This window comes from Tursiops truncatus, chromosome Y (assembly GCF_011762595.2).
Source record: "Tursiops truncatus isolate mTurTru1 chromosome Y, mTurTru1.mat.Y, whole genome shotgun sequence".
NCBI lineage: Eukaryota > Metazoa > Chordata > Mammalia > Artiodactyla > Delphinidae > Tursiops > Tursiops truncatus.
In genome coordinates, this window is record NC_133428.1 from 43,641 (window position 1) to 57,818 (window position 14,178).

General features: G+C 56.1%; 1 protein-coding gene across 6 annotated transcripts in view; it reads right to left on the reverse strand.

Annotated features, from left to right (window-relative positions):
• LOC101330266 (protein Shroom2) overlaps positions 1–14,178 on the reverse strand; it is a 135,852-nt gene that overhangs the window by 38,922 nt on the left and 82,752 nt on the right. For 5 of the 6 annotated variants that reach the window (XM_019944706.3, XM_019944704.3, XM_019944703.3 and 2 more), the window contains 2 exons: positions 11,474–13,721; positions 10,171–10,268 (listed from right to left, as the gene is read on the reverse strand). The exons of the other annotated variant lie outside the window; for it this stretch is intronic. In XM_019944706.3, coding sequence (XP_019800265.2) covers positions 10,171–10,268; positions 11,474–13,721 — 2,346 coding nt within the window. The remainder of the gene's footprint in view (positions 1–10,170; positions 10,269–11,473; positions 13,722–14,178) is intronic. 6 annotated transcript variants of the gene reach the window in all.

A 14,178-nucleotide genomic window follows, 5' to 3' on the forward strand; every position in this document is an offset into this window, starting at 1 on the left:
TGACTTTCACCCCACCTGTTCACCCTGCCCTCTGCGGAACGACGTTACCATATGGAGCCCATATTACAGGAATGAAGGGCTCTGCCCCACCCCCTTGAGGGCAGAGGATCTACAGAGATCTGGAATTTTTCGGCACAGATTTGTCTCTTCTCCCCCACTTATTAATATACCCAATCATTTACGTCTATCAGTGTGGACTCAGGGATACTTTATACGCTGGGTTATAATCCTGCACGACTTTATTTCATTGCAGCTTTGGTCATACCTACCTCTAAGTGGACCCCTGTGGTCCCTCTGGCATAGCCTCACCGTTACAGGGTTTTGTGTCTGTTTGAACACTTCCTTACTTTTAGGGAGCAAGACACTCCATACTCGTTCCGCACACACCCTCTGCCCCAGCCCTAGCGTCAGCCGTTCCTCCAAGGATCCCTGCATCCTCCTCATGGAGAAGCGTATTAGAAACCAGGATCTGGGTGCTGCTTTTGCTCTAGGAATCCATTTTTAAAGGACACCCTCTATGAACAATTTGTAAAGGGGGAGCACTTTTATAATATTAAGGTTTATCGTTGGGTTTTCATATATCCGTGTTTCCTAGAACAAGGCGTAATTATCAGGGTGTACAAGGTGCTCAAAGCCTACGCTGTGTTCATGTCGTTAAGGCTGTGCATCGTAAATACTTGTAACAAGTTGAATACAAATGCGCCTTCACTTGATACAGTACATTCACGTCCTCGAGGAAGTCCACAGATAAGAAGGGAACGGAACACGATAAGCACCCCGGCACGCTGAAATGCCGCAAGAACTCCTCGTAGCCGCTGGGCCAAGCCTGGCGAAGCCTCAACCCTTCCCCAAGTCACTTCGCCTGAACTGAGCTCTTACAGTCCAAGGATGCCAGCGCTCCAAGTCAGAGCATCACCAAGGAGCCCGTGCTTAACAGCATCCTTCGCTCTCCCACACGCTCATGCCGTGAACGGGCCACAGTTAAGTCAACCAAGCCGGAGAGACCAGTAAAATGAAAATGGCAAGAGGAACGGACGTCATGCTGCAGAGAAGCACGTGAGAAGCCTCTCTGCAAACATCCAGACAGTCGGCCATGCAGGCCTCACCTCCCCGTCCGGGAAGCACACTCGCTGAAGGCCAATCTCTTACGGCCCTTGGTCAAATCCCAGGGCTGGCAAACCTTCTCTGTCCAGTTTTATGGGAGCACAGCCACACCCACCTCTTCATGGACTGTCCACGGCTGCTCCCGGGCTACAAGGGCAGAGATGTCCGCAAGCAGGAACACTGAGGTCCTTAAAGCCCAAAGTACTCACCATCTGATCCTTGGCCAAGTCTGAGCTAGAGCCGCAACTCTCAGACCTGGGTAACGCGCGGCCTCGTTTTAAATTTTAAAACCTTTTCTTCCTGGGGACTCTCAGCACCGACCAGATTTTAAAAATCGAGATGAAGTTCGCATACCCTACAATTCAGCCTTTGGAAGCGTATGATTTAGTGGCTCTCAGTAAACTCACAGAGTTGTGCAGCCACCACCACTATCTAATTCCAAAGCGTTTCCCTCACCCGCCAAGAACTCCACACCGCCTGGCAGTGACTGCCGTTCCCTCGGGCCTTCACTCCTGTCAGCCACCCATCTCCCTTCTGTCTCTACGGATCGACCTGTTCTGGGCAGCGCACACGCACCAGAATCACGCAACGTGTGGCCTTTTATTGTATTGTTAAATGTGTCTAAATATATTTTCCTTAGTTTTATGGCTCATAGACTACATAACACACAACACATTTGCAAGTGACGTGGGAAAAGAACTATAAAGCCAACGTGACTTGAAAGGCTTTGCTGGGAATGAACTCTTCCTCTCGTGGCTCCGGACACCCCGCCTCTCGTGGGTTCAGCTACCCTGGGTTCCCAGATGCCACGAAAGGACTCATCACGCGTCTCCGGACAGACAGGACCTGGAGCTCTGCTGGCATGGCACCCTGATGACTTGTCCCTCGCCTCGGCGGGAGAGCTGGGTTCACGTGTGAGCCTGGACTCATTCTCTCCTCCCTGCACGGGACAGCAACCTCATTACCTCTGACAGTGGGGCTCCCCACACACACAGGCACGACCGTGCACACCATCCAGGATATCCTGGTAAGAATGTTAAGATTCACATGGAAATAAAGACACAAAAGTTTCAACTCGAAAGAGAACAGGCACGTTTTCCAGGAACCCACGTGCTCCAAGTGCTGCATCTGAGAAAACCTCAAGTCCATGCACTTTCCCGGCTAGCGCCCTCCCACTGCCCGCACCACTGTCTTCCTCCTTCACCTTCCTGTCCTCTGACTGCAGCCGCTGGTGGAGGTGATGCGACCTCCACAGTGCCAGGGGAGAGCAGGTGGCTGCCTGGGGGACCGAGGGGATCCACCGACTCCTCGGTTTCATGCATGTTTCACGTCCACGCGGAAATATTTTAATGCACCTTACGCTGCTTAAGAGGCAAATCGCAGAACCATTGTTTTTTATTTTCAACATGTGGACCTTCAGAAAGTTTACGAGAAAACTGATTTCTGGGACTAGCTGCAGGCGTCTCACCACCACTTAACACACCGAGTACGAGGAAATCAACTCTGACAGCCAAGGGTCCACCTCACCTCTGACTGATGGCAGCCATGTATAAGATGCGGTCTAACTCTAGAGAGGGCGTCACTTCAAATTGAACCTTAAAAATAAACCCACTTCACGGGGACTTCCCTGGTGGCGCAGTGGTTAAGAATCCGCCCTTGATGCAGGGGACACGGGTTCGAGCCCTGGTCTGGGAAGATCCCACATGCCGCGGAGCAACTAAGCCCGTGCGCCACAACTACGGAGCCTGCGCTCTAGAGCCCGCGAGCCACAACTACTGAGCCTGCGTGCCACAACTACTGAAGCCCACGCGCCTAGAGCCTGTGCTCCGCAACAAGAGAAGCTCCCATGATGAGAAGCCCGTGCACCGCAACAAAGAGTAGCCCCCGCTCTCTGCAACTAGAGAAAGCCCTGTGCAGCAATGAAGACCCACGCAGCCAAAAATAATTTTTAAAAAAAGGAAAATGAGAAGTGGAAAGGGGGGAGGGGGGAGAAAAATAATAAACCCACTTCAGGAGCGACCACTCAAGGGGTACAAGGTCTCCTTTTGGGGTGATGAAAATCTTCTGGAACTAGACGGTGGTGATGGATGCCTAATGCTGTGAATGTATTAAGTGTTACTGAATCACATACACTCAAATGGTTAACTTTACATTACGTGGATCCCACCACAATTTTAAAATAAATACAATCTTTTCAGCCCCATTGCAAAAAGCGTAAGTTACTTATTTTTTATTTTATGTTTTTAAACTTTTATTTTATGTTGGAGTCTAGCTGAGTAACAACGTTGCATTAGTTTCACATGTAGAGCAAAGTGATTAAGTCTTATCTACTCCTTTTCCCAACTGGTTTCCCATTTAGGTTGTTACATAATAGTGAGCAGAGTTCCCTGTTTTACACAGCAGGCCCTTGTTGGTTATCCATTTTAAATACAGCAGCATAAGTTACTTCACGTAACTTAAAAATTAAAGCAAGTCATTTACAGGAACCTCACAGACAGCAGCCAACGTGACCCAACACACAGACACCTACAAAGCCTATGAGTCCCAAGGGACGGAGGTCAAACTGGACAGGTGTCCGGTCCTCGAAGCCATCTCGTCAGGGCGCCTGACCTCGGTGGGCCCGAGACTCACTGCCCGCGGGTCTTCTCCAATGATTTCAGAGCTCTAATATCAAATGCCGACACAGACAGAAAGGAACACAGGAGAAACCTACTGCAGTTAAGCTGCCTCGTCCTTGCCCAAGAGAGAAAAGCCTGCGCCTGGTACCTGGTCTCCAAAGTTCCCGAACATTGCTCAAGAAGGCCTGGGGAGAGGCAGGTGTGAGAAGGATACGTGGACTCAACCACGACCCTCCCCGGCATCAGGGATGCCCTCGATCATCTCTGGGAAGCAAGCTTTCATCCTAACGTGGCTCTGCCACGTCCACTTCTGCAACGAAGCTCGATCTCGTTTCCACCCTGCAAGGATGCTGCAGTGCCTCTCACAGGCCGTACCTTCTGCAGGGGAGGAGCCACAAGTCGGTGTTCACAGCTCACGGATGAGACGTGCTCGTGTTCCCAACACGGATTCACCACGCAGCCTGGATTAAGACGCGTGACTTCACCCATTAACGGTATGAAAGTCTACCACATTAGGATTAAGTAGGTCGCCACACTCGGTCCCATTAGAAGAAACAGGAATCAGAGATCCGGTCCTTGACAATTCGGTTCTTTTGCTCAGGCTTGGCTGCCCCGTGGCACGTGGGATCTTAGGTCCCCGACCAGGGATCAAACCTGCGTCCCCTGTGTTGGGAGGCAGATTCTTAACCACTGGACCACCAGGGAAGTCCCGACAATTCGGTTCTTGAGCCAAGAGGAAAGCACTTTAATGAGACAACGAGCCAGAAGGGTCTAGAAGAAGTGAAAGGCAGCAAAGATCGTCTCAAAAGCAGTCAGAGGAGACTTTGCCGACACCCCTGCCACCATGAAGAGCATTAACGTAAGGTGTACTTAAACCCATATGGCCGCCTTCCAGGTCATCCCAGCCCTAAACCATGGTACGCTGACTTAAAACACGGCATCGAGCAAAGAAGCATGGGTGGAAGGATCAAAAGGAGATGATGAGTGGCGGTGTGTTCTTGTGGGTTTCTGGAGAAAGGCAAAAACAGCAAAGAGTACCTGTACGTGCAAGTTCGACCAAGGGCAACTGACAAGGGTTTGAGCTTTTTTTTTTTTTTGGCTGCATTGGGTCTTTGTTGCTATGCACGGACTTTCTCTAGTTGCGGCGAGCGGGGGCTACCCTTCCTTGCGGTGCGCGGGCTTCTCAATGCGGTGGCTTCTCTTGTTGCGGAGCATAACTCTAGGTGTGCGGGCTTCAGCAGCTGCAGCACGCGGGCTCGGTAGTTGTGGCGCGTGGGCTCTAGGGCGCATGGGCTTCAGTAGCTGTGGCGCGCAGGCTCAGTAGTTGCGGCTCGCGGGCTCAGCTGCTCCGTGGCACGTGGGATCTTCCCGGACCAGGGATCAAACCTGTGTCCCCTGCCTTGGCAGGTGGATTCTTAACCACTGCACCACCAGGGAAGTCCCAAGGGTTTGAGCTTGAAGACAGGAGTCAACTGAGAAGAAAGGAGACCAGAGGATAAAAGAGCAGAGGATCCTGTCAAACAGCTGTGGAAGTCTCTCCATCCAAGAAGAGGGGCCGTGGACTCTTGGCTTTTCCCTCCCCCACCCCCGCCCCCAACAAAGGACTCGCATGCAGCCACCGGGGCAATCAGCCGACGTGTGTCAGAACCCTCTCAGAGGGCAGAGGCTGCCTTCACAAGTGGGGTCTGTGGAGGACCGCTTCCCCGCCGCGTCCGGAACTAGGGTGCCTGGGTCCAGTCTCCGTTGCTGTCCCTCGGCGCCGCAGTGGTTAACATTTCGGCACGGTCTCTGCCCACATCTCACTGCTCCGTGGACCTGGCTCCCTGGCCTCACTTTCTGCTCCAGGGCCCCAAGCCCTGGAACCCTCAAACCACCGCCTGACAATGCGTCCTTCAGAATAGCGTGCAGTCACGAGACCAAGCCGGCAGGTCAACAACCTGCTGTGCCTCGTCCTGACTCTGCTCTTCCTGAAGCCACGCGGCTATAAACACGAGGGGAAAGTGTCGTCACAAAGCAAGACGTAAAAACACACCACCGGAGCCCGGGCCCAGGGTCTTCCGACAGCCGCTGCTTTTCACCTCTGGGAGGACGGAGGTCTGTGTCTCAGCAAGGGCTCTGGGCACGGGAGACAGTGCACTGCCCGAGAGGGAGCTGTGCCGATGCCGGGCTCCACCCCAGAAAACTTCCAAGCTTGAGGTTCCCCTTGTGATCATGCCAGCGTGGGCTTCCTAATTACCCAGCACAGCAGTTCAGAACGGAAAGCTTCAACCGCCCCTTAGCTAACTGAAGGCCAGGAGAAGTAAACGTCTCCCCCAAAGCAACAAATGAGGGGTGCAGGTCGGATGGCAACGCTCTCACTCTGAAACCTACTTGCAAGCAGCCTGTGGAGTAAATGGAAATCAGCCTTGGCATCGAGCTCTGTACCGCAAATCACCTCTCAGGGCAAAAGTACAGGAAGGTGACCCTCAGGTGGACTTAGCTTGTTGATGAATTTCACGTGAAATGAAAGAGCTTGATTTCATACAGACTCCACCTTCTGGCTGTTAGCGGGATTTAGGATTTATTCTTATTCTCCCCCCGCCCCTCCTCTCCCATCTGTCGCAACAAAACACAAGCCTGCGGATCAGAGCCAGCCTGCTGGCGGCAGCTCCTATGGGGGCAGAAATGGCCGGGAGAAGGCCGGGGAGTGAGAGCCTGCCAGTGGCCACAGCCTCCCGGGCTCTTCCCCTACAAGACCTGTCTGCAGAACCCCGCAGACGCAGTCCTCTAGAAGACCGTCACGTGTGAGGGGCACGAACCCCATGTGGTAAACTTAGCTTTCTCACAAGGCTTAAAACACAACACTGGCCAACAAGTCTGCGTGCCAAATTTGAGACGCTGACGACTCCCCTCTAACGGGCACGGAAAGCCCGCTTCATGCACTGTACTGTCACGTATACTAAAATCGTCAATACAATTCCAGCACGCAGGTCATGCCAACATGGAAGCACATTCCCCACGATCCAGAAGGAGCACAGAGCCCCACCTCCACTCTGCCCAGGGTCTGCCAGGGGCGCTACCAGCCATCCAGGCAGGGAGAGAGCAGCCGACGAGGGGGCAGCTCCATGAGAAGCGGCAGAGGCGGCACCAGAGCCCCTGGTCCCCATACGCTGTTTACAGGGCGATGGGCGTCTGCTCAGAAGGTCACTCTTAGAAAGGGGATCACCCACCAGAGGGTGTGTGCAACTCCACGCCGGCAACAGCCCTCCAAAGGGGCGTCACTGTTCTCCCCTCTTCACCAGCTGCTCGCTAGGATGGCAGCTCCTTTATTTTAAACGCTAGGACATCAGGCGTGACCTTGTCTGGACAATGAAAGGACGCTTCCTGAGAGAGTGGACACAGCAGACAGAACCGGTTAAAGGCATTAGAGAGAAGCAGAGACACTCCTCCTAGTATTAGGAGCTAACTCTGCTCCCCCCTTCATACCTTGAAGTCCTAACCCCCCAGGACTTCAGAAGGTGATGGAATGAAGCTCTTTCAAGAGGTGATTAAGGCAAAATGAGGGCATGGGGGGGACCCTAATCCAATCTGGCTGGTGTCCTTCTAAGAAGAGATCAGGACAGAGACACACACAGAGGGAAGACCAGGTGAGGACACAGGGAGAAGGCGGCCGCCTGCAAGACCCCGAGAGAGGCCCTGGGAGACACCCACCCTGCCAGCACCTGGAGCTTAGACTCAGGCCTCCAGAGCTGTGAGAAAATAACCGTCTGGGGCTTCCCTGGTGGCGCAGTGGTTGAGAGTCCGCCTGCCAATGCAGGGGACACGGGTTCGTGCCCCGGTCCGGGAGGATCCCACATGCTGCAGAGCGGCTGGGCCCATGAGCCATAGCCGCTGAGCCTGCGCGTCCGGAGCCTGTGCTCCGCAGCGGGAGAGGCCACAGCAGTGAGAGGCCCGCATACCGCAAAAATAAATAAATAAATAAATGCCTGTCTGCTGCTGATGTCGCCCAGACCCCGGCAGTCTGTCACGGCAGCCACGCAAACTGCTGCACCGAGCTCTCAAGGTCCCCGTGACACTGGGGCAGGGAGCAGACTGCCGTCAGTCAGGACACCTGAGCTTGGAGATCTGGCGCAAAACCTCCAAAAACAGTGGACGCTGGCTCTGGAAACATGATGGTTGAGGAGGCCACTCCCACGCGAACACAGCTGGAGGCAAGCAAACGCTGTCAGATCTTCTCCCGAGGGCCTGGGTCCTGCTCAAACACCACCGTCGTGTCCACAACCCCCAGGCAGAAGTCGCCTCACCCTCGTCCCTCCAAGATTCTGAACCATCCCGTGACTTTTCACAAAGATGACAATTACGCATCATCGCTTCAGTGCTGAGTGCTGGTGTCTCTCCGTCCCCCCTACGCTGGGAGGTCCCCTGGGGCAGAACCTCTGTCCTACTTTATCTGGAACACAGAATCCTGAACCTCACAAAAATGTTCTCAATTCGATTTGCTGCATAAATGTTCTCTCGACGCTCTTCTGGCATCACAACAGAAGCCAGTCTTCATCATCGTGTTCCTGTTAACAGATCAGCGATTCGATTTCTTTACACAGATATGTTACATCAATGTATGCAAAACACCGGGCATCTTTAAATCTTTGCATTATAGATTGGGTTTTGGTGAGCAAAGGACAGTCCCTGCCTGCATTTTCATTTCTTTTTTCTCCCATTTAATGTTTCAAGGGCACTCTTCCTCGCTGCTCCTTCAGAAGATAAACATTTTCTCAAAAAAAAAAAAAAAAAGCCTCTTTGACATCCCTAATCTAGGATTTCACTGAGTCTCACCACTCTTTAAAAGCACACACAATGATTCTGAAAATTGCTGGGTTTGCAGCTCAAAAGCAGAAAGTTTCTGGAACTCGTTCTGTCAGAGTGGTTACGCAGCCTGCCAGAGGACACAGCTGTGAGACAGGCAGCGTGGGGTCCCTCCCCCGTTCCCGTTGACCCCTTCGCTGCCGACAGTGCCGTTACCGCACACATGCACGCGCGCGCACACACGCACGCACGCGCGCGCACACACACACGGTATGTACATTAGAAGCCATGTGTTAGGACTCTTCACAGCAGGAGAGCTGAACTCCAAGCAGCACATGCGTGTCTCTCTGCAGGATAAACGCCCGAGGCCTCCGTGCAGCAGCGAAGCCCGCGCCCGAGTGTGCGGGGAGCGTCCCCGCCGCACTGCACCGCACCGCACTACAGCACTGCTCGCACTCCCACGACGGCAGCGGGGCCCGGAAGTGGCTTTTGATAAAGAGGACAGCTGGCACTTGGCACGTGAGCTGCTCGCAACCCAGAGCCATGGAGCTCTGACTGTGCCGCTCAGACACAGCTCGGCTCTGTACGTGTGTGATTCACGGACCTTCCTCTCTCACCCGGGGTCTCTGGTCTTGGCCGTGCAGACTGGTAAGTAACTGCGACCATATCCTACACGTGCACACACAGACCACCACGCCTGCTCCCTCAGAGCCACCGGCACTCCTGTTCAAGGCCAGCAACGCTCAGCTGACAGCCAAATGAAATAAAACCCCGTTACGTAAGGCTCTCAAAAGCAAGCATTTAAACTGGTCATCTCTGGGACAGAATCTTCAATTTTGAGGTTGGTGTTTAATTTGAGCGGCACACCAACTCCCAGAGATGCTCGAGGAACAGAAAGATATGCACTCAGCGACGCTACTGTGTACAAATTTGCTTCCATTCTTCCATCAGCCCTTTTAAAATAAGGTCGTACCCCAGTTCCTGCAGTGACCTACACTTCCCTCCCCCGCCCTCCTTGTGGACAAGGGTCCAGATGACAGTATGTGTTTCACCTAAATTCCACCCTCACTACAGTGACACAGCCACACTGGACACACTGGAGAATCAGGGCACGTGACAGTGTAACACTGCTGCCATTCCGTTCTTTCAGATGCTCTGATCCCCTCCTGGGGAGCCAACCGACTCGATTTCTATTTTAAAGCTCAAAATTAAGTCAGTAAATAAGGCCAATTGAGAAAGGCTTGCCCTCGTCCTTTGACCAACAATCCTTCCAGACAATGTGGATTTCCAGACCCAGCAACCCAGCCGTGCCCTCGACGTTAAGGCATCCCGTCAGATGGCCGCTCTGGATAAAGCATGTCATTCAAGCCACTACGCTGGGTTTCTCGTTCTGTGAACATAAAGAACTTCACTGTACGGAAAACACAGCAGCTGTTTTAAGAACCAAAAATGCCACGATGGCATTCAGAGCGTCCCCGCCCTGGGGATGCTTCTCCCGCCGGCAGTGGTGCAGGGCTGAGGGCTTGGTCCTGGGGACGCTGGAAGCTGAACCTGGTTCGTGGCCACTTCGGGTCTGGCGGAAACCGGACGCCCAAGCACTCACCCACCATAACGCAGCCCACCCCAAGATGCCTTCTCAGTAACCCCGAGTCCGAGAGTCTCCTACCTTGGGGTGGGGCGTCCCTCCTCGGCCTGGACTGAGGAAGAAAGCTCTCTGCGCGCACCGGGGTCCTCCGTTTGCCGTCGCACTTCCACAGAAGCTTCCTGCCAAGGGTGGCACAATGAGACACCCGGTCATCAAGCCACCGCCTCCGAGACCTCTGTGATCACGAACCCTTCATTGTGGGTTCGCCCTGTGAGCCCGCACCACGAAGGCAGTGACGCCGCCTGCCGTCAGCCGGCCACGGGACCCGCGAGCCCGGCTCTCCAAAGCGTCTCACCAAAAAGACTCAACAAGACCGTGTGTCCCCTTCGGCTCTGGGCAGGAAGCAGAACTCCTACGTGAGGGTCATAAATCTGTGTTGACACACTGGCCCCCAAACCCTCATCAAATCAAACCCAACTGGTCACGGCTCCCTGCAGCGAAACCTCAAGCCCCGGGACCTGGAGTCTGGGAGCCTTGTTTCTTGACCGATCAAGCATGGAATTCTCAGAGGTCACACTGCACGGGGCATGGGCACACGGTCGCGGTGTTTGCAGGCCTTTCTGCACCAGGGGGCCACACAGAAACCTGCACCTGTCTTCACACGCGGACGTTCATTATTGTGTAACAAACCGATGGCTGGTTTTTCTTAAAAGAACCTCCATCTGATGCTGCAGGAAATCTTTTCTTTGAAATGTACAAATGCAGATGGAAGGGGGAGAAAAAGCAGAGAGAGTGGGAGAGGGAGACTGACTATGGACTTTGAGGTATGGATACAAATGTGCAGCTTTTCAGAAAGCTTCCCATCAACTTTCACCATCAAAACTCCTACTTTAAAAAAAAGTGAAATAGTTTAACACACTGCATTTCCAATTACATTTGCCCCAGAACAACCTTTAAAAATATTTCACCACAAAAAGGGACTAAGAAGAAAACTAATAGCACAAGTGACATCAAGGTTGCCTTAAGCCGTGCTATAACGCACCCCTTGTAATTTCAGAGGAGTGCTTGCCATTTTTTATCATCTCCCCCAATTTCTTCCCTTTGTATATTAAGGGCAAGCTAATCAAAGGGAAAGACCGCTTCAGCGAGAGCTGACAATGAGGCTGGGAACTCGAGACGTGGGTGAGAACAGGGCACTCGCAATTGTCATGCGTGTATCGCCTCCGTCCCCAGGTGCTGATACTAGAAAAGCTGGTGCACGTAACGCTCAGACAGCTGGACACAAGTCACAACGGCAATGGGCCATGATGTCCTGGGGCTGTCCTATACGCACCTTAAGATGGGACTGCGGTGGCTCTGTCCTGGCTCCCTGCAGGACGCTTACCTGCTTGTAGAGGTCGGTCGAGGGCGACGACCGGGACCTTCCGTGGATGTACTGTGGCCTCTCGTGTTGGTCCAGACCCACGTCCAGGATGTTGTCTGCCGAGTGGTACCTCCCAGAACTCCTGGCTTCCGGGGCTTTCCTCTGTTCCCTCCACGAGGCTTGATACTCTGCAAAGGTTCCCAGCCTCTGAGGTGGGTCTGATCTCCCCACCTTTCCTTCCTTTCCGGGGCCCGCTGTCCAAGGCCTCTCTGGCTTCTCCTTGGGGAACCCACAGGGTGCCGGCCTCAGCCCCGACCGCTGGCCTACGGGCTTGCTGGTTTCCTCAAAAAACTTCCACCTGTCGGCAAAAGTGCGCACGGTCTCGTCGGGAGGCGCGGGGCGCTGGCGCGGGCGTTCATCTCCCGCGAGCCCCACCTCGTTCATCTTCTCGGGCTCGGAGTAGGACTTCAGTTTCTGCTCGGCCGTGAAGCGCCTCCGGCCTGCGATGCGCGGGGCGTGCAGCGCGCCGCCGGCGCTCGAGGGCAGCCTGGCCGGGGCTGCCTCCCAGACGCGAGGGAGGGTGTCGGGGTCCGACGGGCAGGGCTCCAGGTCGCGGCGCCTAAACGACGTGGCCCTCAGGACGCGGGCCTGCGCCTCCTTCAGGTGGTCCTTATATGTGCTGGAGAAGGCGGCTTCCGGGGGGCCCCCTGCCGGCTGCACCCCCCAGTCGCGCGCCTCTGCCTCGGCGGTGGTCTCGTCCCCCTCCGCGGCGCCGGCCAGGGTTGCCGTGCTCCGGCTCTTCTGCAGCCTGGCTCGCCGCAGCTGGATCTCGTTCCTCAGGGTGGTGGCGAAACGGTCGCTCCTCCGCATGGGTTTGCCCGCCGGGGCCTCGGGCGGGGGCCTCTCCGGGGCGCCCTCGTGGCCGGCCTCGGGCCGGCGCGCCCCTTCCTGGGTCAGCGAGTGCAGCATGGGCGTCTGCAGGGGGCAGATCTCGCCGCCCGCGTGGCCCCACGCGAAGCCGCCTGCGACCCTCTTCACACTCGCCGTTTCCACGAGGCCGGCCGCGGGTGGTTCCTCGGCTCCCTCGCAGTGGCCCCCGGCCTCCCTGTCCGCCGGCGCCACCCTCCCCCTTTGCCGGGCGCCCGGGGGCCCCTCGAGCCGGGGCGGGTAGCAGCGGGGCTGCGCGGCCGGGGCGCCGCCCTGCGGGCCGCGTCTGGAGGTCACGCAGTAGTAGCGGCTCTGCGCGCCACCGTCCCCCTTCTGGTCGCCAGCGCTGGGCCGCCCCACCGGAGCGGGGCTGTCATCCGGGAAGCGCTCGGCAGGCGGCTGCTCCCTGAGCCACGTGGCGGCACCGGGCCCCTCGTGAAAGAAGGGGCTCTCGTCGCTGGAGTGGCGCGGGTGCTGGCACGCGGGCGAAGGCGGCGGGCAGCGCACGTCCGTGCTGGACAGGGAGGCCTGGAGCCGGCTGGGGGCCCCCGGGAGGGCCCTGGCCCCGCTGTCGCACGGCGGCCACCCGCAGTCCAGGGGGACACCCGGCGCACAGCCCGAGCTTCCGGCTCTCCTCCCGTCGCCCAGGCGCGCTGGTCTCTGCGGCTGATCGGCCGCTTCCGGTCGCCAGTCGCTGTGGGACTGAGCGCGGGTCAGGCCCGGAGGGTGCTGCGTGGTGGCCGCCTCTGAGAATGGAGGGCCCTGGGTCTTCTCGTGGCTCTTGGTGGCCGCAAAGCTGTCACTGCGGAGAGGGGGAGGGGGCGGAGGAGGGGACGAAGAGGCCTTCTTCTTATCGGGAACATACCAGACTGGCCCAAAACTGGACCTCCCAGAAGCAGCTAGCTTGGGCTCAGGGCTGTTCTCGGGTCTGGGGCTCCTGCTGCTGTCACAGGGGACCCTGGGGGGGAAGCACCCGAGCCTCTCGTCCACACACTGAGGGTCGCCGGCAGCCAGGCCCTGCCGGTCACTGCCTCCGGTGGAGGCCTCCCAAAGGCCTACTTTGTAGAGGATGTTCTCAGCAGAGGAGGCATCCGCCTTGGGCAGGGTGTGGTCAGGCGTGCTGGAGCTGGTGGAAAAGGAGCCGTAAGCAGAGTCCCGCTTGCTCGGGCCGCCCAGGTGGTCGATGCTGCTGTTGGACTTGGCAGCCGAGAGGCGCCCGGACGGGTAGGACTGGGCAGGCTGGTCCAGGCTGTCCACGCTCCCCAGGGAGCTGAAGTGGTCAGAGGCGCGCTGCAGATGCGTCTGCTCCCACAGGCCGCTCGACAGGTCCTGGGACGAAGAGCTAGGAAACAAGAACCACAGGCAACAGCGTGCTTTAGAGTCATGTTGCAACAAAGGGCAAGATGAGACAATGCACGTAGGAGCGGCTGGCCCTGGGCAGAAGGCAGCCACTCGTCCCGGAGCGAGACCCCTGGGTGCGGCGCGTCTAAGTTTTCCCATTTCAAAGAGCAGCTTTCCAAGGGCAGGCTGAAAGGACCGAGTCCTACCCACACGACACCTGTCCCCAAACAGAAAACCTTCCACGCCGCGGTACATCTCTCAGCTCGACACCCACAGGCTGGACCAGGTCCAGAGCAGGCAGCAGCAGGCAATGCCCCTGTGAACACCTTGATCTTCAATCACCGGTTAAGTGTCGCAGATAGCAAACCGCAGCCCGTGAGCTAAGGACGGCTTTTAGAGTTTTTTAATGGGGGCGGGGCGGGGCACGGAATCAAAAGACTACTTCCTGATGCGTGAAA